The sequence below is a fragment of the Solanum lycopersicum genome, chromosome 7 (assembly GCF_036512215.1).
Source record: "Solanum lycopersicum chromosome 7, SLM_r2.1".
In the NCBI taxonomy this organism is placed as follows: Eukaryota; Viridiplantae; Streptophyta; class Magnoliopsida; order Solanales; family Solanaceae; genus Solanum; species Solanum lycopersicum.
The window spans coordinates 66,634,664-66,660,473 of record NC_090806.1 but is presented as its reverse complement, the minus strand read 5'-3'; the positions used below and the strand labels follow the sequence as shown (position 1 = coordinate 66,660,473).

Here is a 25,810-nt window from a genome sequence, read left to right as displayed (position 1 = left end):
TCAACACACGACCTATTCATGCAAAGAAAAGTCAAACAAGAAAGATGGAGACGAAAAAGGAAATGTTACTTTGATGTTTACATCATATCATACGAGTTTAAGTCATATATATCGTTAATTTTTAACATCGTAATATTAATGTTAGGACATCTATAGGTAAGCACATATGTAAATGAGGAATTCATTTTTTATATTTTTACTTGATCTGAATTCAGAATTTAATATTATTAAAAATTTGATTCAAGGCTTAGCTTATAGAAGAATAAAAAACATAAGTTCATAAAAAGAAAGATTACCTAAACTTTATAAGAAGCCTAACTTTCTTTTCCTACTCCGATGAGGATCATTCTAATCAACACTCACTTGCATTATTGAAATTATGAGTTTATAATTTAATATTATCAAATTTTATCTGAACATAACTCAGACTTCAAATAAGATCAAAGGGAGGAGGGACTTAAAATATTGACTTTGATACCATATCAAATAAGGCTTTAGGTATTAGTTTCACTCTAAAAGTTAATGTCAAGGGAGGAGCACTAATTCAAACAAGTGTTTTAGATGGCAAAAGACGATAAGAGTCTACCTCGCCACAAGATGAGGCGAGCGGTGAGGCGTCCGCCTTTTTGAAATGCATCACCAATTATTATCAAAAATTGAAATACTTCAACTCCCTATGTAAATAATCAACAGTTCAAGAGAGCAACTACATATCAATAAATATTTTAACTCAAAAATTAAAAATAGATAGTATATAGAAATCCAACAAGAAGGAAAAAGAAACGGAGAAAGAAGAATTTTGAAGAAGAAAAGAAGAAATATGTATTGGTTGGACTTTAGAGTAGCCGCAAAAGTTTGGCTGGTTGTCGAAAGAGTCTAGTCGTAAATCCTAAAATTACCTTCTAACTTTTAAAACCATAAATTAATCGTCGTTTTTAAAAAAATATAAAAGACAATACCTTTTCGTCACACACACATTTACCAACAAAATATATCTCCACTCAACTACCGTCTAATTTTCTTGGAGCTTACATTCAATCCTACTCTTATACCATACTTAGTCAATACTAATTTTCATTTAAACTTTCTCTTAACAAATTAATATAATTTAATATAAAAATTCAACCATGATTAGGGTAAAGAAGTGGGCAAGTGTGCTGTTTTCCAAAACTAGCAAAAAAAAAGAAGAAAAAGCTCTATAATATTTTCAAACAAAAACAGAAAACTAGGTAGACGGTCACCAACACTCTAACCTACCCAAATGTTGCTAACCAAATATAACAAAAAAATAAATAAATTAGATCACCTAGGTATAAAAATACCAATTATTTTATATATAAAAAAAATTCTCATAAAATATTATTTTAAAAAAAACGAAATATCAAAGAAAGTAACCATTTTTTAATTTGGGCGGCAAGTAAATGCAAAGAGTCAACGTTCTTAAATTTTTTTTCCCCTATAAATTCCTTCTTCCTCTGTTCTTATTTTCATCAAAAACCTTTACAACTTTTCTCTTCAAAAAAAATAATAATATTAATTACAATCTCACAAATGACATTTGCAGTAAAAAACACAGTTTTTCCAATGATTTTACTTAAACTAGCAGAATGGTTTGTCTACAAACTCCTTGCAAATTCATGTTATAAAGCAGCAATGGAAGTTAAAAATTCGCGAATTTTTTTCAAGAATTCTTCTTCTTTCCGATCATCTCATCAAATTCCGATTCATCCCAATATTTCAAAATGTAAAAATTCAAGAAAATCTGAAACAGTTGTATGTGATATTCAATCTACATTACTTAGATCTGAATCATTTTTTCCGTATTTCATGTTAATTGCTTTCGAAGGTGGTGGTATATTAAGAGCTCTGTTTCTACTTCTATCGAGTCCCCTGTTATTCGTTCTTGATTTCGAAGCTAAACTGAGAGTTATGGTGTTCATATCTTTCTGTGGGATGAAAATTAAGGATGTTGAATGTGTTGGTAGAGCTGTCTTGCCTAAATTTTATCTTGAAAATTTGAATGTTCGTGTTTACGAGTTGATGAAATCTGCAGGGGAAAGAATGGTTTTTACGAGTGTTCCTAGAGTTATGGTGGAAGGTTTTCTGAAGGATTATTTGAGTGTTGATTGTGTTAAAGGAACTGAGTTGCATTGTTTTGGGAATTATTTTAGTGGATTTGTTTCATCTTCTGGGATTTTGAGTAAGCATAGAGCTTTAATGGAAGTTGTTGGTGAGAAAAAACCAGATATTGGTATTGGAAATTCAAGTTTTCATGATCATTTGTTTATCTCACTTTGCAAGGTATGTTCTTCAGTCCTTCCTCTGTTTTTTTTTTTTTGGCGTTCGATATCTGTTTTGAGATAGAGTTATTTGTGTTTGTGCATGAAAAACTCGTATTGAGCGGTAAAACGCTTATAATTTCTATCAATCCATCGTAACTCAATTTGGTGTTTGACATCTGTTTTGAGTTACTAATTATTCATGTTTGTGCCTGAACTTCTCGTTTTAAGCGGTAAAATATTTCTTATCAAATACTATTTCGTATCACTCCATCACAACTTTTGATGATGCTCTTTTGATGTTTGATATATATATATTTTTGTGATTTCTTATTTTAAATTTTGATTTTTTTGTTTTACTTTTAGTGATATGATCTTAATAATTATAGAAATATTATGATAATTAATAATTATAGAAATATTATGATAGGAATAAATTATAAATTTTAAGGATGTTGGTTGGTATGAATAGGTGTAGCTAGATCTCGAACTTTATGTATCCTAAATATGCGATTAAATTAATGACTTTTTTTTGGTTATGGTGTTCACACTTAAAAATTTATACAAATTTAATGAAATTTCTAATATAAACACAAGTTTTTAGCAAAAGTTATTGAATTTCTTTCAAACTAATACGAATTATTATAGTTATGTCTCTGAAATTTATGAGTTCTAGAGTTTAAAATTTTAAGTTTATTATATATATTTATTCAATGAACTTTTAAGTCAAATACTATATTTTAAATTAAGGCTATTTAGTTTGGCTGAATTCATCGTAATCTCCCTCCTTCCTTATAGGTATGCAGAGGAGGGATCATCAATTATTTATTTTTTATAATTATTGAAGTTACTCTTAAATCAATAATATCTACATATTCAGTAGACTTTTCAAGATAAATCTTGTAGCCGACACTCTCACGCTATTTCTGTAGAAATGTACAAATATATTTATTTATTTTTAAAAAAACTTTATATACAATCAAACTCCGATATTATTGAATTAGACAGGGGAAATATAAATTTTCCATCCACCTCACTTTTCATTTATCAAGTCTTACACTAATTAATTACAGTTGTATTCGTTTGCCAGGGTATTTAAGAAAGTTTCTGCTAATGAAAAAGACCTTCAACTAAATCTGGTCCCATTATTCTCCAGATGTTTATTTATTTAGTACTTTGTAGTGACTTGACACTTTCAAGGCATATAATTATTCTGCATTTAGTTTTTTGAATATTTCATTATACAAAAAAAATAAAATAGAATTAAATTCATCAACATTTTGTTACACAACTTCGTAAACATCAAAACTTGTCATTCATTTCACATGTCATGTCATTGGCTATTTATGTTCAATATTCTTATCATCAGAGTGAAATAATTTAATTTTAAGCTATTCAGTCAAATTCATTAGTTATTGCTCAAACAATCATGAAAATTTTAGTCTGAATACATAACGATACATAAAGTTGAAATTCTAATTTCGCGTTTGATACAGGAAGCTTATGTGGTGAGCAAAGAGGATGCTACTACTACAAGTTCAATATTACCAAGAGAAAAATACCCAAAGCCATTAATTTTTCATGATGGAAGGCTAGCATTTTTACCTACACCTCTTGCAACATTAGCCATGTTTATGTGGCTACCAATTGGAATTCCACTAGCTATTTTTAGAATCTTAATTGGCATATGTTTGCCATACAAAGTAGCTGTTTTGTTGGGAAAATTAAGTGGTATAAGACTTAGAGTTAAAGGTACTGACCCTCCAAGATCTGAAAATGACAAAGGAGTCCTATATGTTTGCACTCATAGAACACTTTTGGACCCTGTCTTTCTTAGCACTTCTTTGGGAAAACCTTTAACAGCAGTGACTTATAGTTTAAGCAAAATGTCTGAAATTCTTGCTCCTATTAAAACTGTGAGATTGACAAGATCAAGACAAAAAGATGGAGAGGCCATGCAAAGATTGCTTAGTGAAGGTAATGTCACAATACTCATATTTTATTTCGTTCTACGTAAAAATATTTCACTACACATATAATAATTTTTTCTATGTGGACTACTTCTGTCGCTAAACATAAAAAACTCATAATGATTTCTTACTTCTGTCTTTTTTTTTTATTCAACGTGAAAGTATTTGACCAGACATACAATTTTCTATTTTCTATGTGTATAAACTAATAACTTTTGTTACTAAACATCAAAAATTCATTTTGTGAAGGTTATGTCAAAAAAATATTCTTATTTTTTCGTTATATATAACTTTAAACTTACAATTTTCAATTTTTCTTATAGGTGACTTAGTGGTATGTCCAGAAGGAACAACATGTAGGGAGCCATATCTATTAAGGTTCAGTTCACTATTTGCAGAATTAGCAGATGAAATAGTACCAGTGGCTATGAACACAAATGTTAGCATGTTTTATGGTACAACAGCTAGTGGGCTTAAATGTTTGGACCCAATTTTCTTCTTGATGAATCCAAGGCCTTGTTACACTGTTGAAATATTAGGCAAATTACCAAAAGAATTGACGTGTGCTGGTGGAAAATCAAGTCATGAAGTGGCTAATTATATACAAAGACAATTAGGTGCTGCATTGGGATTTGAGTGTACTAATCTTACAAGAAGGGACAAATATTTAATGCTTGCTGGTAATGAAGGGGTAGTTGAAGATCATAATTCAACAATAAATACCTCTAATTAATTTAATTATTAAGGAGTATATAGGGTTAGTGTTTTTTTTTAAAAAAAAAAACATCTTTCTTTGTTATATTCACTTTATTGAGTAGCACATATATAATTGTGAGTATATGTTTATTATGCGATTAGTGGTAATGTATGTAATTTTTTTCTATCTTAGTACTCATTTGATTAATGGAATAATAATATTCTTTTTTTAAAAAAAATAATAATATATTTACGTGGGACCTTAATTAAATAATATTAAAAAATGAATGGGAAAGTGTAATTGCATTGGATACTAATTCCATTCTTATGATCTAAAATTGGTAATTTATGTAATTTTTTCCATCTTGATAAATGTAGTAATATTATTTTATTTTGAATATTCATGTGGGACCTTAATTAAATGATATTTAAAAATGGATTGAAAATGAGTAATTGAGACATCTATCACAAGTAAATGCGATTAGATACTAATTTTGTTTTTATGGTCTTAAAATGGTAATATATGTAATTTTTTCCATCCTCATTAATGGAGTAATATTATTCTTTTTTTAAAAAAAAAAATTATGTACGACTTTAATAAAATGATGTTTAGGAATGTATTGTATAATTAGACATCTCACACATATCTTTCACAAGTAAATGCAATTGGAATACTAATTCTATATTTTCTCCGTCTCTAATTAATTGTTTAGTTTTTTTAATTATTTTTGATTATTTGTTCACTTTGACAAATCAAGAAAAAATAAATTATTTTTACCTATTATATTTTCAATTATTAATATAAAAAAAATATTCTTCAAAATCTTAAATTTTTTATTAACCCACTTCATAACTAATAGGGGTAAAATGACAAACTCACTATGTCAATTATTGTTTTCTCAATATAACTGTCAATTCAAAAGTGGACAAATAATCAGGGAGAGAAGGGTATTATTTTCGTTAGTAAATTGTTATCATTTACAGTGGAGAAAAGACTCAAATATACCATTGAACTTTCAGAAAAGGCTCATTTATGTCATCAGTTAAAAGTTTGACTCATTTATGCTATTACCGCTAAAGAAAAGGCTCATCTGTGCCATTATTTTTTAACGGTGATTTTGCAAAACCATTTTTGACACGTGGTCAATTATAATTAGGCCATATCATAAAAAAACAAAAAATAAATAAATTTTATTCAGAATTTTAATTTTTTTTATTAAAAGAAATTGATGATGTGACAAACAATGATTTGACCATGTCATTACTTTACTTAATTAAAAAATCAAAAAAAATTAATTCTTTTTTTTTCTTCAGAATTATGGATTTTCTTATTGAAAATTGATGACGTGACCAAATTATAATTGGCCACGTGTAAAAAATGATTTTTTAAAACCACAATTAAAAAATAATGACATGAATGAGTATTTTCTTTAATGATTTTCATAAGTTCGATATATTTGAGTCTTTTTCCTTTACAGTATAATTATATCATTAGAAAATTACCCCATTAAAATTTAAATACAGTTTATGTAAGTTATTTAACTATCATAACTTGCTCTCCTTATATATCCCAAAAAAAAAGAAATTAAAAATTCCTTGATATGTCCTCAGACTTTTCAAAACGTCCATGGCGAACTAAGGGTATAACTGGAAGGAAAGTAAACTAATTTTTGACCCCACCGTTATTTGGTCCAAATTAATTCGATTTAAAAGTCATTTATTTGAAGGTCCAGATTATTTGCTGGTGCCGTATTGTATGAGTTGGTATTGATTTAAATACGTGTGGTACGTGTATCTTTTTCTAATATAAATAAAAACAAAGTATGCAAAAGAGTCAAATTCGCAATAATTCAATTATTAAATTATTCTTAATAAGTAAATAATTATCCTATATCATAGGGTACCCAAAAACAGAACTATCTTTATTTAATTTGAATGTGCCTTTGTCTAAGGTTCCCATTTCACATTAATAGTAAAATTTGAATGATTGTTATCAGACTTGTAATTAATTTGATCGTACTCAACGGCACTTATTGAAAACATGACACTTCAAAAAAATAATAAAAATAGGGTCATCATGTTTGCTGAGTTTGTTGTTGATGTTATGGTTCCTAAGTTTAGCCATTATATGTCAAAAATATAGACAAAAAATTGATTACGGGTCGTTTAATAATTGATTTCGAGGTGAGTTATATCGATATTAAATTCTGTATAACTAATATTTATATATTTCATAGGTTAATAAAATGTAAGTTATTCATGTAGGATAAAAGATGAAGTAGTTAATACTAAATTATTATTACTGATTAAAAAAACATACACATATATATTGTCATACCTAATATATCACAATAATATTAATATGAATACCTACGTTACTCTAGTCAGTTATCAAACGATTCCTTAGGGTTGAACATGTATCAAATTTCTTTCAAGCAATGTTTTAATATGAACACCTACATTACTCTAGTCAGTTATCAAACGGTCCCATAAATCTTTTTTTTTAATTTGTAATGTAGTAAAATAGTATAATGATACAAAAATTATAAGAAATACATTTGTAATTTTTTTTTAAAAAAAATGACCAACGATAAAAGAGTCACAATTCTTTAAGATTTATTATTTTTTTAATCCTATTTTAGAATTTACCTTCCTTTATAAAAAAAAATAATCAATAAAACGTATTAGTCATGTTATAATTGAAACATCACTCACTTATGAATAAAATTAAAATAAATTAAATTAATTTTAAATAATAAAATAACAAAAAATACAATAAGAAAAAATAGGACAAAAACATAAAAACTAAAATGTGAAATTTGTCAATGTAGGGCATAAACATAAATCTATCCGATCCCACACAATTCTTTGGATTCCCTAAAACAGAACCATCGTCATTTAGTTCGAAAGTAATTGATACAAAATTTTTATTGATTAATCAAAAATATAAAAAGACAAATATACGAAAAAGTTAAAGGATATATAAATTATTTTTTTCTTTTCAATCGATAAAAAAGTATCTTGAATCTAACTTAATCGCAAAAGTTAGTGTATGAAGAAAAAATTGTCCAAGTCTATAAAAAAAATCAATTTCTCTTCTCTTTTCCAATGTGAGGCTTTTTAAAATTCTCGCACATCCAAACCTTATTAACTGGACCATAAACAGTACAACATAGACGATATCTAACCCTAGTGAACAATGATTTGAGATAAATCTGATCCTAATATCACATAAATTATTGAGATTATCTTTCGTCCTCTACCTAGCTCGGCCTCTGCTTCCATCCACAGCGTTTATTTTTTTACATTTTGATTGTAAATATTGAATGATTGTGATCAGTCTTGTTAATAATTTGATTGTACTGGACTGCTTTTTGAAAATGTGTCATCAATAAAATTTAAAAGAAATAGGGTCATCATACTGCTGCTGGTAGTTGAAGAAATTATATTATGATTAATTCTTCCTTATATTAAGCCAATATAAGCAAGGAAAAAAAAAAAGAGAGAGAGAAGAAAAAAACTTCTCCAGCTAGTTTTTGTTTGTCTATATATATTAATTGACTAGTCTTGTACATTCAGCATTAGTACATTAAAATGAGCATGTACAAAATAGGATTCGGTTCCTTTCCATTTTTTTTTCAAGTTTCTATTTGGATTAATAACACGTGTTATTGGTTAAATAAATGATTAAAATTTAATTTCTCAAAGTTAACATCTAATTATGATTTAGTTAATAAGTACATTATATATCAAGTATTAAAATTATTATAATTTCACAATCTTAGCAAGATATTATCTTGTCCATAAATATAGAAAAGAAAAGTTTTCTTCTTTTTTTTTTCCGTAGGATCTTTTTTTTCTTCATTTATATAATATTTTTTATTGTAATCTTTTGTTAAAAGCATATTAATCCGTGATTAATAAATTACCTAGAGATAATTAAACCATTTTAACAAACTAATTTCAATTTCAAAATAAGATTACAAATACAGTACATACGATAGTTAATTAGAGTTTCTATACTTCTATTTAGTTAATAAATTAAAAAAATTATTTAAAAGAAATTTTTATTAAAAAAAATTTAAAAAAAATCTTACATATAAAAGAAATTTAGGAAGAAAATTTTTCCCCCTATATTTATGGACAAGATAATATGCAGATAGTTATATTATAATATTTTTTAATATTTAATATTAATATATAATGTATTTATTAACTAAATCATGATTAGAGGTTAACTTTAAAAAAATAAAATCTTAACCATTTATTTTAATCTATGACACGTGTCATTAATCCAAATAGGAACTTGGAAAAAATGGAAATAAAAGAAATGGAGAGGAGCCGGATCGTACAAAATATATCTATTTCAATACGATCAATCTAATTGCATGCCCCTTTACACGTTTAAAAATATATTAATAGAGTCATAATTTTCATTAAAGAAATCAAAATATAGAGTAATACTAATCACACGAACTAACAAAGAGAATTTAACACTTATAATATATAGACAAAAAATATTTTCAACTATTTATAAATAATATAATTTTTCCAAATTCCTTAGTCTTAAGTTAGCTCCGCACCTACTTAACGCCTAATTATTCACAGAGTACGTAGTCTGATTTCCCTGACTCGTATTTTCCTCTTCTGAAAATATTTATCATTATTAATAAATGTAGTCTACACAACCTCATATATAGTACATCTTGTGGAGTATAATATTAGCTCCCAAAAAAATAAAAAATATAGGAGTACTTGATTATATATAGTCTGTGAAAGATCAAGAAAACATAGATGAGCGAATCAGATCGAATATTAACAAAAATAAATGAAATATTAAATTCGTTTATAAAAATCAAAATAGATTTAGATTTTCATAAAACAAGAACATATATATAAAAAATAATAAGTTGACAAGTAAATATTAATTGATAAACACAGTAATTCGTAAAAAGTAAATATCATATAATTATAGTAGATTAATAAACGTAAAAGAAACAATTGCTTCTCACCATAAAATGGATATTGATATTTAATTCATTTTTAAATCGTCAACTATCTAATTATATATGATCTTATTTTTTTATTTAAATAATTCATTCGAAGTTGATTAATTCTTTCAAGTATGACATTATCATTATAGGGAGCGTTTTTCACTCACGGTAAGGTTTCAGACTCCAATACAAATAATCGACACCAAACGAAAAGACAAGGCATCTTGAGAGTGCATGCATCAATGATATGATACGTCCATTGCCTTCGTATGTACGTCTGAGCAAAATAAGTAAACAACTAAAACACCCATACCATAATATTTCATACTTATTTGTTTTGGAGAAGATAACAAAACGGTATAGTTCTTTTCGATATATTTTTACTTTTCCGCTACAATAAAAATAAAATTTCAAAATTTAATTATCTATTTTTAAAAAAAAAATATTTTTTTTCACTTCTTTCATATATTACCCTTATCATTAACTACTCACTAAATTGTTTTTCAAATCAATTGAGTGCTGATACTATATACCAATTAATACGAATATTTATATTATCATATGATATACACCCATTCGGTGCACATGGCTTTATATTACTAGTTTTTACGTTTAGGTTTATGAAACCATAACGTACACGAACTTAAATATTCTGACGTAGGACTGTTGAAATTTAGGTAGATGAAGACTTATGAGACATATTTTTTAAAATAATTATTATCAGGGGTATACGTATCATTATTAGTTTTAGATATTTGTAGCTTTAAAGTAACAATGAGGGTAATTTTACAAATAATGTTTGCATAAGAGTACGACATATTCAGCGTAATCTTACTAATAATGTTTAAAGAAATGTACTATATGCGAGTCTTATTCCGCTTTGATAAAGATAGAGGGAACAATTATCGGCCCCATGCAAGTCAAAACATGCAACATTGTACAGTTAGTGGTGGATTCAGAATTTTCATCATGGGGTGTCAATGGTTGTAGTAAAATAAATTAAAATGAGGATAGCAAGGCTTGAATACAGAATTACCTCATAGAAATTTTGCAACCATCTAACGAGAAAACTAAACCTTTAACTTGTTTCAAAGAGTGTCAATACATATATATTAAAAAATTGATCTATATATACAACGTAATTTTCGAACGAATCTTTTAACGAGAGTTGGTCCTCCTCTGAACAAGAAGTCATTCAAGTCAATATTTGACCAACACACCTTAAATCGAATAGACGATGGAGTAATAATTTCTTAGAAATCTGAGTCAAATATTATTTGAAAATCTTTCGCTAAGAAAATTCAATATAAAAAGAAATAAACACATGAAAAAATTAAGAAATTCAACTCGTATGAATAACATAATTTTCTATCAAAGGAGGTGCACCCTGCATATTTCGATGCCTTGCCCAAGTCTTGAGGTGCGAATGACGTAATATTTCTTTACTAGCTGTAGTTGTGTCATGCTCCATAGTTTTTTTATTCAGTGTTCTCAGACATCCACCTGTTTGACTATCTTTGTATATTGCTTCATTCGTTCATTTTTATTTATTTAATTTGAAAAATTTTCAAATTAAGAGATAATTAATTTATTATTTTATTACCTTTTCTTTTACTTTTATTAATTATTTTAAACATTTAAATGACTTATAATGGTGTAATTAGGAGTAATATAGTAAATTACCATTTTATTTCTTACTTCTTAAAAGAGTACATATGTTAAATCAAACCTGAACAAATAAACATAGACGGTGAGAATACATCATTATACATGTATAGCTGTTGAGTTCAGTACCTTAGCCTCTCAATTAGATGGTGGGAATACACTAATTCTAAAGCCAATTAAAGATAAGGCCTTCTCTTGACACAATATTTTATGAACATAGTTGTGGTATCACAGAGATGATTTTTGGAATTTGTGATACTGTTCGGCCCACTCTTATATGTGGGCTGTGGTCATCCACCAGGTCCAGACTATGGGCTTGCTCTTCTGGTCCTGGGTTTTTTCATAAATAGCTATAGTTTGGATCATTATTATCTAAGTGTCTATTACAATTAATTGCATTAGTCTTAAAGAGGAGAGAGGCGAGCGAGTGAGATCAGAAGAGATATATGAGAGAGACAACACACCATATCTCAAATGAAACTTGTATCACAATTGTAATTGAGATACTCATATCGTATATACACAATCTCCTCTCTCCCAATCTCGCACACAAACACACAAATAGGAGTGACAAAATCAAACTCAAATCGTCCCAATCCAGTTAGGTTTGGATTGTTTATTGACCGTCCAATTTTAGCTCAATCATTTCAACCCAATCCATATCCACTCATTAAAACTAGATTGATATGTAAGCCTAATTGATTTTTGAGAAATCTTATCAAAATATTTTTAATTTTTATATTATTTTATATGTTATATATAGTTACAGTAAAAAAATATTAATTAGGTACTAAAAACTTGTAAAATAACAAATAATGCTATTAAACGGATTGGGTTATGATCCATTACTAACTCGTTTTGACCCAATCCATTTTGGCCCAAACAAATTTTGATTGGGATGGGTCTTTACCCGTTTATTATCTTGACCCATTTGATCCGCCAAAATTTAACTCAACCGGCTCAATTACCACCCTACACATATATACATATTAGCTTTGAAACTGAAACATAGATACATAAATACACATTGTATCACTCTTTAAATATACCAATGTAAAGTACCCTGTTAAATACCTAGCCATAATTAATTTACTTCAATCTTAAAAGCTAGTTTAAGAGGTGAGAATGCCCAAAATAGGAACCAATTTAACCCTCACCATCAATGAAATTGTAATTCCTCCTGTAGAAATTGAGGGTCGCCAAAAAACGACTTCTATTTTAATTTCAATAGATAAAGAGCAGATTTGGACCTTTCGAAAAATTGAGAGCAAAATCAAATTTAATGACGATCTGAAAAGGATAGAATGTACGTATTATTAACTAATACTTGTAATTTGAATGAGTTTTATCATTGAATTTTCCATCTGTGAAACTTGAATATACTCTAAATAAACTCAAATTTAAATCACAAATCATTTAAGTTCTGTTTTCTTTCTCCCTTTTGCTTTTCTTATCCTCTCTTTCTTTTGCTTTTATTTTTTTCAGATTGCAACTCTCACATCTACTCATCAGCTATTCACAATCTGTCAGTGGAAACTTCTTACTTTTTACACAATTTCCCAAGTTAGATTCTGTTGTCTAAGCAACCTATAAATATATTCGTACATTTAAAATTATTCAGAAAATAAAAATTTTGACTCTGTCACTATTTCTTCGGTTTAGCAAAACAAAAAGCAATGTGTATCATATTCTTTTATCCACATAACTACATTTATTAGTCCTATATGCTTTTACAAAACTTATAAGAAACCTTTAGTTTCTAGCTAACAAAGTAGCTACACTACAAATCCAGCAACATCAACATGTCATTTCAGCAAATTGATTTGAAAAAAAGCAACAGCTTGTTACCAATTTGACATCACTGATCACACCATTTCTGTTAACTCAATGTCGTAAATCGAGCAGCAGTATGTTGTCCTCCACAATTGCCATGAAAAAATTCGGCTTCAGAGGATGTTATGACAGTCTGCTAGCAGTATCACGAGATGAATAAAAATGTGATGGTAATAATTCAGGATGATATTTGGTGAGACAGCTGCTGAAGTAGTAGGCGTAATTGGCCCAGCGCCAAATACTGTTGAACCACTTGAATTCGTCGTATTCAAAATGGATGCACTTGTGCTGCAATTCACAAGATTTATAAGAAAATATTGCAGTATTATAAGGCTAATTTGAACGAAAGAATAGACAGTAGCGTGTTGCTCAGATGGTAAGCACTCTTCACCTCCAATCCTGAGATTGTAGGTTCGCGACAGCAAAAAGTAATACAAATTTATTCACCTTGTTGATGGATATTGACATGAGCCAGTACCTGCACACGCGAATTAAATGAGGAAATTTGGATTACTAACATGTAACAGAGTGAATTTTTCGATTTTGATTTTGGACTTACTAGGATCAGTGTTTGTAGTAACAGCTGCACCAGCAAAATTGCAGCTATTAGGAATTGGATTTTTCTGATAGTAACTATTGAATGCAAAGGACGCGTGGGCGCGAAGCGTATTGGGATTGTAGCAAGTGCCACCAGTCTGAATGGCAGAGCAATCAGCGCCACCATATCCACAAGCATAGTCTAAAGCGACTTGCAGGGTTGTTTGTGAGGCAGCTTGACTCGCCACGCACCAGCTGCTTGATCCTGATGAATATGTTGGGGAATTGGTTACAGATGGTGTCAGTACAGGATTGGAAGGACCGTTAGAGGTCGAATCGGGATCAGAGATTGTTGGATTCAGTACTGGAGTAGTTATAGTGGGAGTAGTGGTGAGAGGAGTTCCAGTTGGAACTGTTGTTATTGGAGTTGTTATGTCCTTTTGGTTACTGGAAATGGACTTGGAATTATGTCCTGTATGTGTAGCATTTGAACCTGCAAAGTTACAAAACAATAATATAAAAGTGTGTTATGAGCACACACTTCAATATGTTATCGAGTTTAACTAAAAATATGTTCTTTATTAACAGTTTAAGTTTTTAGATGAGATAGTAACTGTTTCATCAGATAAAAGTAATGAACGAAAAAACTTAAGTTAGGGACACTTTAACTGCAATTATGTAAACAGCTTAAAAGAAAAGTATTACTTACCTGTAATGAAAGTGACATCCTATATAACTTTTACCAATTGGAATGAAATTATTTCTGTTCATGTAATTATTACTACTTTCTACCCTTTATGCTTCCTCGATCAAAACGTGGAAACATTAGACTTCTGTTTGAGCTCTAGATATGAAATCGTTTGTCCCAAAGAATTTGATTAGACAAGGGAAAAATGGGCACTATAGACATTTAAATTTGAAAGGAACATAATGAGCAAAGGTAAAAGATGGATGGGAGAGTCAAAAAAAGATGAAATTAATAATCATTATCTTTTTTCAAAAAAGGGGAAAGTGTAATAGTCAATCACTTGATCTCTGTATAATAATTCAAACAGTGAATTCAAAATCAAAACTTCATTCACATGCAAACTAAAATATAATTTCAATAATTATGACTAAAACATCAATGTTCTTTAAGATAGTACTCAAATGGAAATGGGCAAAAAAATTAACACCCTATAGAAGTACTCTACAAGAAATAGAATCATTTTGCCTCATAAAAACAGAGAGAATAAGATACCTATAACGACAAAAAAAAAAAAAAAAGCATAAGATTTTGATTTTTTTTCGAACAGTTATTCATTCAACTAATAGTTATTATCTCAGAAAGCTGACAATTCATCTATTAGTATGCATCACTATCATAAGAAGATAAAAAAAAGATTGTTACCTGAACATATAAGAAGACAACAAATTTGGATGAATATGTAAAAACTCCTGAGAATCCTCCTACTCATTGTGCTGAAATTTCTATGTTGCGATTTCAAAATTCGCTCTCACGATAACGAATCATAATAATACTTTTGTGCATATATGTATATGTTTATATCAATATTGAGTAGAACTATTACTACAATCCCTTTTTTCTTTTGAAGAGGTTTGTGTAGTGAGAGAGAAATACAAATAAAAGAGAGAGAGAAAGAGATTTTAGGTGAGAGAGTTGAGTAAAGGGAAGTTGAGACATAACAAGGGGAAGGAAGAAGAAAAAGGTACAAAAAGGGGGGGAGAGGGAAGTGGAAGGAGTATAAGAAAAGAAGAGGGAATTGTTTGGAAATTTTTTTTTAAAGTGTGGGGGTGTTGAAGTAGTGATGAAAGTAATGATGATGATGATATGTTCAAATTTTTAACTTTTTTTTTTTTGTTTGTTGTTTGGTGATTTGGATTTTGGAACTTTATACTATTTCAATGGGACTATAAAAAAAAAATTATAGTAGCCAATGATCAATTAGCCATACTTGGTGGAAGGCCAACCAAGTGATGATGCATGCTTCTATGGCTCTCACTTATTATTGTGTCATGTGCTCTTATGGAGTTGTGGTCTCCTTTCAATGTCTTTGTGTTGATTACCCTCTTCCAAATATGCCCTTACTCAACCATAATTTACAAGAGACAAGAGAGAAATAATGCGTTACCTTATCGGGATCGATAAAGATAAAAATCGTAGTTATTATTAGAGCAGGAGATTTTCATTGCTAAGAATCAACTGTGATCATGACGAATTCTAAGAATTTTTAAATCATAAATGTTTAACTCTTTTCAATACATCAAATGAAGTTTTCAGCTTGAACATGAGATTGTTATATCGTTAATTAGTATTTGAACCAATTGCTACGCGAAACAACTGAACGAACAACTATCAATGTAAAAGTGCTCTCTGAACTTAGCTAAACACAAAAGGCGTAGTAACTATCCATATATAGGATATTATTTTCTTATATAGTCACGATTTGGATAATTTACCCAAAAAGGTCTGATTCTTATCCATTTCACATCTGCATAGTTAAAAACATGATTATCTGAAATAATTACTACTAATACTCTATTATTAATAACTAAAAAGAAGGAGGCGAACGCAACAGTTACATGACTAAAAAGTGGGGACTAATACATAAAGTATACAACACATCACAATAATCATCCCATTACATCTATTTTCTTGGTTGGGTTGTTGTAATGATCATTGAAACACCAACTACATGGTATACATACGTAACATAATTATCTAATCTTTCTATTTCTTCACATCTTTTAGCCAAGGTGTCTTATCAATTGTTATGGTTTTTTTTTCCTTAAAGATTAAGACTTAGGAAGAAATAATAATAATATCTATATTTAAGGCCACATGGTCTGAAATATTCATGTCTCCAAAGCAATTACACAACTAGTACAAAGTTGGTAATATGTTACTTTATTTTCTTCCTCTCAGAGTTATTGTAGGTAGGACACTTAAATTTTTCAGTATTAAACCCCACTAGTTCTTGCTTTCTCACGCAATAGATAGGCCCACTTTTGCTAACTGAATATCCATAAAATACATAAACTTTTTTTGTCATATAGTTTTATCTATCTACATTAATGCAAATTTTGTTGCAATGAACCACAAGTTAGTGTTTGAAATTGAAATTGCACTTTATCTTTTGCTTAAAATTGACAATTACTAAGAAGTTACAACACTTGAAAAAACTAAATGAAATGATTGACGGACAAAATTTCATAAATAAATAATAAAAATTAGTACGTGTTAATTCTATTAAGCTACGGATTAACTAGGAATTACCAATAAATTTCGTAGCTATGTCCAATTTGTCCTTTTACCGTTAGAAAAAAAAAATCATATTTTTGCCCTTAATTCCCCTAAGGAGCTCCAACACAAGATAGTTTTAAACTATAAATAAGATGTTGAAGTGGTAATTTTTTTTTTTAGAGATACGCACAAGTACTCCTCAACCTATGTCAAAAATCTCAGAGATACACTTATACTATACTAAGGTCTTATCACCCTTGAACTTATTTTATTAATAATTTTTTATCCCCTTTTCATCTACGTGACACTATCTTGTGAGGCCAACGCTAATTGACTTTTTTTTTTAAATTAGTGTCATGTAGGTCGAAAAAGAGTAGAAAATTACTTATAAAATAAATTGAAAGATAATAAAAATTGAAGGATATTAGGACCTTAGTATAATAATTTGTTAACTGCCCAGTAGAGTGTCAAAGGTGTAGGGAATGACAATTTTGGATGGCATTTGGGGCGGGGGGGGGGGGGGGGGGATTTTTGGCCCTTTGTTACTTCATGCTAATTGAGATTTGAGAATTGATGAGTGGTAGCATTAAATTCTTGATAGTGAAAGAATTTAATAATAGCTAAATTATTATTTTAAAATTTATAAAAAAGAGAGAAAAATCCTTTGCAAGCATGCATGTCTTGTTGAATTTGAAGGACTTTATCTACAATTCTATTAGAGCAGAAAAGAAAAGATGCTAAATATGTACTTTTTACTATAATTGCGGCAATATTTGTGGCTTTAATTTAAGCTTATTTTAATTTATTGTTCAAATTTTAATTTAGGTAAAAAGAAAATTACATCTTATCATTAAAATAAAAATAAGTAAAACATATAATTAAAAAAAAGTAACAAAATTTCAATTAAGTTAGTAGTTAATTACGTAGATACATACAAGTTTACAATATTACGAATCTTACTAGATTTTGTTGTGTCGTATTTTTTGGCATATACGAGGTCAAAATTATATATAATTTGTTCTAAAGACACAATATTAAAGTAAATTCATATGTATTTGAGTTTATAGACAAATTTTGTTCGTCTCCCTTTCTATTTTAGCTCGCCTCTCTCCCAAAAAAATGTATCTAGATGTGTGTTACTTGAAATATGATATGATATTATTAATAAGTAGGATATAATGCAATTATTTCAAATCATAGGAATATTATTAAAAATGATATAAATGCTTGTGTTTAGATAGTTTCTCCGTTAAAATATTCTTTAATTTATATTTATAAACATATCTTTTTTTACAACAAAAATAGGGGTGAGAAAAAAAATTATAACGTGGGGAATCAAACTCTCACCAACAAGGAAACAGTTTAGAAAACCAACTAATTAAATTACTAAAATTTTTAAGTTTTAAAATATCACGTGAAAAATTAAAATTAAAAATTATCAATATAAAAAAAATTTAAAAAATTTAAAAAATTAAGATAAATAAATCAAATCGAATGGATATAATTCTTAGTAAGCTTATTGTAAACTGGAGGGAAAATCACAAATATTCAACTGCTCCCACAGTAAATTAAACTATTTAAAGTTGATCACAAGTATCTCTTAGTATCCTAGTCTAAGGATATACTTTTGACCAATTGATTCAAAGTTCTTAGGGGTCTTTTTTTTTAAAAAAAAAAACTAGTAAGAATATATTTTTTTAGGCTTTTTTTAATAATGTGCAAATAAAGTGAATTCTTGGGTTGTTTCTTTGGATTTGATTATTTTAATTTGAGGTAAGCATTTGATGTAGACTACAAATGACTATAGAGTTATAGTGGTTAGTGACTATATTATATAAAATAATAGTAATAATTAATAATACCGCCGTTTCTACCACCTTCTTACTCTTTTTATCACAACAACATGAAAATGGGCAGGCAAAATATTTCGAGGTTTGAGCCAAAAGAAAATTGGGTATAAAGGTGAATTTATCATGAAGACTTTTATGCTTCTTAAAGGTCAATGAATATGTGAAAAATTTGAGGCCATTGTTTGACATTATGGCTCAAAAAGATTCCTTTTGCCTAAAGACATAGATTTTATTTTTTTTAAAAAAGTGTTACGCTAATAAAGATTATAATTATTAAAAAATTAAGAGAAAAATATTATGAATTATCAGTTTTATTTTCAAATTATTGACAGTTTTAAAAAAAAATTTTACTTGATTAAATGAACTTATATTAATTTTCGATCTAGCAAAATGAGTGAAATATATCTTTTGATCCTCGTTAAGTATAGAGATGTTTTCAACACTTCTCTCGACTTTTATTAAGAGCATTATGTTCTTACAAGAGATTGAGATCATTTGCTTTGTTATGTAGGAGATCGAGAGTGTATCTAAGCAGGGGTGGAGCCACATGCATATTCGTTAAAAAAAATACCATATATACAAGTAAAATTATAATACACGAAATGATTAGATAATATATTTGAACACCCTTGACATAACAAAATATCGTGAGGCAACAGTTTGAGACACCTTGAATGGATTTCAAATGAGCTAGTGCTCTCATTTTCGAATCTCACTAGCAGTCTTAAATAATGTTACTAAATGCCATCCTAGATTGATTAGTATTCGAATGACTGTTCTATGCTTTGATTAACTATTAATTATTTGTTACTTATTTGATAATTAAGTTCGACAATTTATGAAATTATATTTTTTGTACCCAAAATAAAAGGTTCATAAGTGATGTGTATAAAATATCAAGATAGAAAATATTGTTGACTCGAAGATTGAATATTAAATTTTGTTTACTTAACTTTAAATTGAATATATCTGTTTCCCCCCTATTCGACTAGAAATGAAAATAATGTGCTTTACATATCTCGAGTTTTTTGTCGTTTTGAATTAGTATAAAAAAAGTACTTCAAATCATTGCAATTTAATTTTGACTTGTTTTAAGAAAAATCATAGATATTTCGAATTATTTATTGACATGGACTTAGTCAACGTGAAATCATGACATTTTGATAACTACGTGTATTTATATTTGTGTCCACCCAAAATATATAACTGACTTTGTGAGAAAAAAGTATGGCAAATCAACTTTGCAGTTGTATGAATTCTGTTACACTTAATTTCTGCAATGTAGAGTATAATTAAGGCAAATATTGGTTGTAATGTTTGTGAAGGCAATCAACATGAAAGGGTAATCTGTTGAGAATTAGGAATTGGATTAATAAACTAAAATACCAATGATTTATACTAATATTGATTGGCTTTACTTAACTATCTCCTAATCTTTAGTCATTCTTTTTGGTTCTTCAATTAATTATATCCCACAAAATCCCCTACATAAACACAGATTCTTAATCCAAATCTTTGTATTCTCTTGAATTTCTGTTTAATCAATCAAATAGTAGAAGTAAAAAAAAAATGGCTTGTATAACCAAAGAGACCATAAACCAAAATCAAGAAATTGATAACAACAATCTTGGAGTTGATACAAGTGGCTTAATGTTGGCTGCTAAATTACCAAAAGTACGCGATGGGGACTCCGTGAGACGTCCACGTGGCAGACCAGCTGGCTCGAAGAACAAGCCGAAACCACCAATCATAATCACAAGGGACAGTGCTAACGCCCTGAGAGCACACGCGATGGAGGTAAATTCAGGGTGTGATGTGAACGAAAGCCTAGTGAATTTCGCGAGGAGGAAGCAACGTGGTATATGCGTGCTGAGTGCAACAGGGTGTGTGACAAACGTGACATTGCGTCAACCAGCTACATCAGGGTCCATTGTGACATTACATGGACGATTTGAAATCCTCTCGATACTCGGGTCAGTCCTACCACCACCTGCTCCACCAGGGGTAACAGGGCTCACAATTTACTTAGCTGGGGCTCAGGGGCAGGTAATTGGTGGGGGTGTGGTGGGTGCACTCATAGCCTCAGGACCAGTCATCATCATGGCTGCAACTTTCATGAATGCAACGTTTGATCGTTTGCCATTAGACGATGATGATCTCGTTGCTTCCACTGCTGCTCAAAACCAACATTACCAGAAGACTCAACAACGTCATCAGGTCGATGTCCCGGATATCTATGGCTTGCCACAGAGTGTAATTACTAATGGGGCTTTACATCCTGAGGTTTATTCATGGGCACCTGGGAGAACTCTATCAAAGTCCTAGATTTTTAGTTAAAGAGTTTGAAGTTGAAAAAATAATAATAAAGGCATCATAATACGTTGACATTTGATATTTTATTGTACTAGTACTCAATTTTATAAAGTTCAATAGTATTGTCACTCGTTACGAATGTTCTTTTAGTTATATGACTTAGTTTTAACGAGTAAGCCAAACTTACTGAATTTGGCTAAAAACAGGGTTTCCCCTGTTTGCAAGGAAGAAAACTAAATCACATTTTGGAGAACAGAATTCTGTTTCTTTTCCTATGGAACATTGATACTAGTTTATACATCCTGAGTTTATTTTTTAACAAAGTACAACGAAGGAAAATGAAATGCACAAAGATAAAACTCGATCATAAACAGCTAGGAGGAGATTGTCTTCCATACGAATCACCAATCACGTTCAAACATGAAGACGTAGCTGGTCCTCCTCGTCCGTGGTATTTCAAGTTGATATTGTCAAGCTGCACATTCTTACAGGGCACCAGTTTGCTACATTTTAATGTGACTGCAACTTTTGAACTAGACGTACCCCATATATTACTGAATGTCACGTTGCTTATTTGTACTTTCGAGTTATCCTGTCCCTAACACAACATTGAAAAAACAACACTGGTTCAGTAATTCAGCTGTAGATGAATATTGGTTATATGAAATGTATTGATCAGACGTACCAGCTGATCACTGCAAGATGGAGTTGGACAGTATTGTTGATCGATTAATATCGGATTATGGACATTTTCCATGTAGATATCACCAAAAAATATATTAGAAGCAACACTAGACAAAGAAGGTGCCCAAGTTTTGATCCTTGCACCATTTTGAGAACCAATAAATGTGCAATTTCGCACGTTTATCGCTGTAACAACTTCTCCAAGGGTTCTACCTAGACTACCAATGCTGATTCCATGTCCAGGTCCACACGTAACATTGGAGATATCGATGTCTTTGCTTCCAGTAACCATTGCAATACAATCATCGCCTGTCTGAATGACGGTTCTTGAAATTTTGATGTTGGTTGATAATCCTATGTGAATGCCATCCGTGTTAGGGCTTTCATCTGGAGCTGTTAATCGTACAAAGCTTATGTTTACATTCTCACAAGCAAAGAGGTTTATGTGGGAGTTCTTGCTGTTGATTGATCTCAAATGATGGATTCTTGAATTCGTCACGAAATCAAATCTCATTGTCTAGTTTAGTACATTACACAAAGATGAAACATCAGAATTGTAACAAATATGAAACATCTAAAATAAGAAAGACAATTGAAACAAGTAGCTTGTAGGATAGGTATATAGAGACGTGTCAGCTTGAGCACACCTAAATTATCACAACTACTACATGTTACCTCCAACAAGCATATGAAACGTGAAACGAGTAACTCTCCCCGCAAAAATTGATATTTTGTTTTTTTAGAAAAAAGAAATGAGAAAGGCAATTACTAGGTGTTAGAATCGAATCTTCAGGTACAATCATTTCAAAGTAATGTTATTATTTTTTTTTGGTAGGTTGGGGTAAGAGAACATATAGTTATATACACTAAAAAAAATTTATACATTAAATTTTTTTAAAAATTACTAGTAATAGAATTTTCACATGAAGTGAAACTTGAGAATATAAAATCTAGTGGCAGCTCAAGCTAATTAGTGGCTTAAAGCCAAAAATAAATGGAAGACTTAAATTTTTTTAATTTTTTTTTATAATTGAGATTCAATTTTTTTTTTAATTAAAAAAGTTTTATTTTTTATGATCTTAAACTAAAGATATATATATATATATATATCAAAAATATTGTTTAATCTTGTGGTCTTAAACATATCATGTGGAAGTTAAATTTAAAAATTGATCCATAAAAAAAACATTCTTTAATGTTTCGAAACAAATTAAAACATTCTTTATTTTTATTTTTGTTGGTTGACAAAAACTTAATATAATTTTATTATTACTAAAAAAGTAGGCCCTTTGATTTTGGAGGCCTAAAACATATGCGTCATTTTTCAAGACATTGAGTGACCCCTGATTTGATCAGGACTCAATAACAACAACAACATCAACATCCAATGTAATTTCACACAGTAGGATCTAAAGAGGATAGTGTATATATAAACTTTCCCACTACCTTAGTAAAGAGACGGTTTCGATAGATCCTTGGTTCTAAAAAACATTTCAAAATTGTAAAAGAAAGAAATAACTATAAGGAAGATAACAACTATTTGGTAATTAGAACTTTACCTTAAAACATTTTCTTAATAAGAAACATAATCATTAAATACCATGTTTAGTTTATAACCTTACCTTAAAAACACTTTTGAAATAAGAGACATAATAATGTAGTAGCATGTTTTGTGGGATTTTATAGAATCGCAATTACAAAAAGATATTAGTGCTAACAAGGTAAACTAAATTTAAGGAGAAAAAAAATAAATTGATTTAAAGACTTAAAAATGAAACCCTCTAAATTATCATTTGATATTAAGAGTAGACATAATTCTCAATTCTAAGATATGTTTGACTAAGCTTATAAGTTAATAAAGATTATTTATGTTAATTCCTAATTTATAGATACTTTTATTTTGATAAAAATCTTTACTATTTATTTTAAATAATTTATTTAATTCTCAAAATATATTTTTCGAAACTAATTTGCTTTTCTTTTCTGTTCATATCCGTCGTTCATTCTTTTAACTTTTATTTATTAAATTTTTTTATATTTACAAAAAGTTAATTTATAAAACTAATTTCAGTGCTTCAAACTAATTACTAATCCAAACGGACGCTCGAGCTAAATATCATGAAACTAAGATATATACTTCCAAATATTTTAAGAAAAATAAAAATTATGCAAGAATTCGTTCAATTCAAAATCAACTCACCACTTACGAAAATGAAAGAAATTTATTTTTGATAATCATGATGTAGGAACATATTTCTGAGTGTTTCGATTAATTCTACAAAGTATTCACTTACAATTTCGTGGGTGTTTCGATTAAATCTATGAAGTATCCACTAACAAGGTGTTGAGTGTTTCGATGAATTCTATGAAGTTGTGAGTGTTTCGATGAATTCTATGAAGTTACCACTAACAAGCTTGTGAGTGTTTCGATCAATTCAACAAAGTATCCACTAACAAGCTTGTAAGTATTTCGATTAATTCTACGAAGTATTCACAAACAAGCTTGTAAGTGTTTCAATTAATTCTACAAAATATCCATTAACAAGCTTGTGAGTGTTTCGATTAATTCTACAAAGTGTCCACTAACAAGCTTGTGAGTGTTCCGATAAAATCTAGAAAGCATCCGCTCACAAGCTTGTGAGTATTTCAATTAATTCTAGAAAGTACTTATTATCTTCAAACACAGATACCGAATAATTCTACGAAACACTCGAAAAGGGAGAAAACTTACCACAGGAAGAGGCATGCATTTGGGGTTTATTGAACAATCATTGTATGGCCAAGCAACAGCACCTTGTCCATCCAAATAGCCACCACCTTTAACAACTAACCTATCTATGTAACGAAAACCAATCCAAGTATTTGTACTAAACAATGATATATGTGTTGGAGCTTTTAGAACACCTTTTATTACAAATATCATCATATCATTACATGGACCTTCAAATGAAACTTCACTCAATTTATAAGTTCCATATGGAATATAAATCACACTCCTTCCTCCCCATCTACAACCATCGTACCACGCCCTCAAAAACGCCTGTAGCAAAAACATCTCAATAAAATTAGTGGCTTAAAATCAAATACTGACGATCGATACAAACAAGAAACACAAACCTCACTGTTATCTCTCTTGTCATCAGCAACAGCACCATAATCCTTGACATTAAAATACTTCAATTGTGAATGATAATATTTAGCATTTGCTATACTAAAGAATACTAGAAAACACAAACCAAAAATTCCATAAGCTAATGTAACCATTTTTTATTTTAATTTGCTCTAATCTCTCTGAAAAACCAAGATTATATATAAATGAAATGAGGTTCAAATATTGGATTTTAGTAAAATGATACAGTCAAGACACCTTTTTAGCTAAATTGATGTGTTTACCTCTTTTTTGGACTTATTTCCATTTTTGGATTTATACATGATTTCTTTTTGGCCTTTTCATGATTACTTACCAAAAAGACGCAATTTTACCATTAAGCCACTGATAATTATTGTAAATAAAAAATACTAATACATTTTTGTTTTAGGAGGTAACTATATCTCCTATTAAGTAAAATAATTAAAAATATATATATTTATACCGATATTTGTACCATTTAACTTTCAAGGACTTGTTTCTTTTATTTGTCACCAACATTAATGTATTCTCAAGGATTTAATATTTGGGATAAAAATTCCATTTATTTTTGGTTGGAATAATTTATTACTGACTTTTAATAACTAAATTAATAAG

At 29.2% G+C, this 25,810-nt stretch overlaps 4 protein-coding genes across 4 annotated transcripts; 2 read left to right on the top strand and 2 right to left on the bottom strand.

Annotated features, from left to right (window-relative positions):
• The first annotated feature begins 1,247 nt into the window (after positions 1-1,247).
• On the top strand, positions 1,248-5,347 carry LOC101247838 (glycerol-3-phosphate acyltransferase 1). Its single transcript, XM_004243156.5, has 3 exons — positions 1,248-2,301; positions 3,776-4,256; positions 4,573-5,347. Exons 1-3 carry the CDS (start codon positions 1,552-1,554, stop codon positions 4,980-4,982), a joined length of 1,641 nt encoding a protein of 546 aa, XP_004243204.1. The 5' UTR covers positions 1,248-1,551; the 3' UTR covers positions 4,983-5,347.
• Positions 5,348-13,252: 7,905 nt separating this feature from the next.
• On the bottom strand, positions 13,253-15,994 carry LOC101248119 (carbohydrate-binding X8 domain-containing protein). Its single transcript, XM_004243157.5, has 4 exons — positions 15,365-15,994; positions 13,997-14,467; positions 13,885-13,915; positions 13,253-13,725 (listed from the first exon to the last, which is right to left on the bottom strand). Exons 1-4 carry the CDS (start codon positions 15,429-15,431, stop codon positions 13,551-13,553), a joined length of 744 nt encoding a protein of 247 aa, XP_004243205.1. The 5' UTR covers positions 15,432-15,994; the 3' UTR covers positions 13,253-13,550.
• A 4,575-nt stretch (positions 15,995-20,569) lies between these two features.
• On the top strand, positions 20,570-21,516 carry LOC101248406 (AT-hook motif nuclear-localized protein 16). The gene has a single exon (XM_004243158.5). It carries the CDS (start codon positions 20,638-20,640, stop codon positions 21,391-21,393), a length of 756 nt encoding a protein of 251 aa, XP_004243206.1. The 5' UTR covers positions 20,570-20,637; the 3' UTR covers positions 21,394-21,516.
• Positions 21,517-21,624: 108 nt separating this feature from the next.
• Positions 21,625-25,461, bottom strand: LOC101249384 (exopolygalacturonase-like). Its single transcript, XM_069287127.1, has 4 exons — positions 25,183-25,461; positions 24,797-25,105; positions 22,067-22,582; positions 21,625-21,979 (listed from the first exon to the last, which is right to left on the bottom strand). Exons 1-4 carry the CDS (start codon positions 25,327-25,329, stop codon positions 21,746-21,748), a joined length of 1,206 nt encoding a protein of 401 aa, XP_069143228.1. The 5' UTR covers positions 25,330-25,461; the 3' UTR covers positions 21,625-21,745.
• Between the last annotated feature and the right edge of the window lie 349 nt (positions 25,462-25,810).

Excerpts from the sequence above, each read along its gene's own strand:
- LOC101247838 (XM_004243156.5), top strand. The coding sequence starts at position 1,552 with ATGACATTTGCAGTAAAAAACACAGTTTTTCCAATGATTTTACTTAAA. Across the intron at positions 2,302-3,775 it reads TGTTTATCTCACTTTGCAAG|GAAGCTTATGTGGTGAGCAA; the intron begins GTATGTTCTTCA and ends CGTTTGATACAG. Across the intron at positions 4,257-4,572 it reads GCAAAGATTGCTTAGTGAAG|GTGACTTAGTGGTATGTCCA; the intron begins GTAATGTCACAA and ends TTTTTCTTATAG.
- LOC101248406 (XM_004243158.5), top strand. The coding sequence starts at position 20,638 with ATGGCTTGTATAACCAAAGAGACCATAAACCAAAATCAAGAAATTGAT.
- LOC101249384 (XM_069287127.1), bottom strand. The coding sequence starts at position 25,329 with ATGGTTACATTAGCTTATGGAATTTTTGGTTTGTGTTTTCTAGTATTC. Across the intron at positions 22,583-24,796 it reads AATGCATGCCTCTTCCTGTG|ACAATGAGATTTGATTTCGT; the intron begins GTAAGTTTTCTC and ends GTACTAAACTAG. Across the intron at positions 21,980-22,066 it reads CATCTTGCAGTGATCAGCTG|GGACAGGATAACTCGAAAGT; the intron begins GTACGTCTGATC and ends ATGTTGTGTTAG.
- LOC101248119 (XM_004243157.5), bottom strand. The coding sequence starts at position 15,431 with ATGAGTAGGAGGATTCTCAGGAGTTTTTACATATTCATCCAAATTTGT. Across the intron at positions 14,468-15,364 it reads TTGTCTTCTTATATGTTCAG|GTTCAAATGCTACACATACA; the intron begins GTAACAATCTTT and ends GTAACTTTGCAG. Across the intron at positions 13,916-13,996 it reads TACTACAAACACTGATCCTA|GTACTGGCTCATGTCAATAT; the intron begins GTAAGTCCAAAA and ends TCGCGTGTGCAG.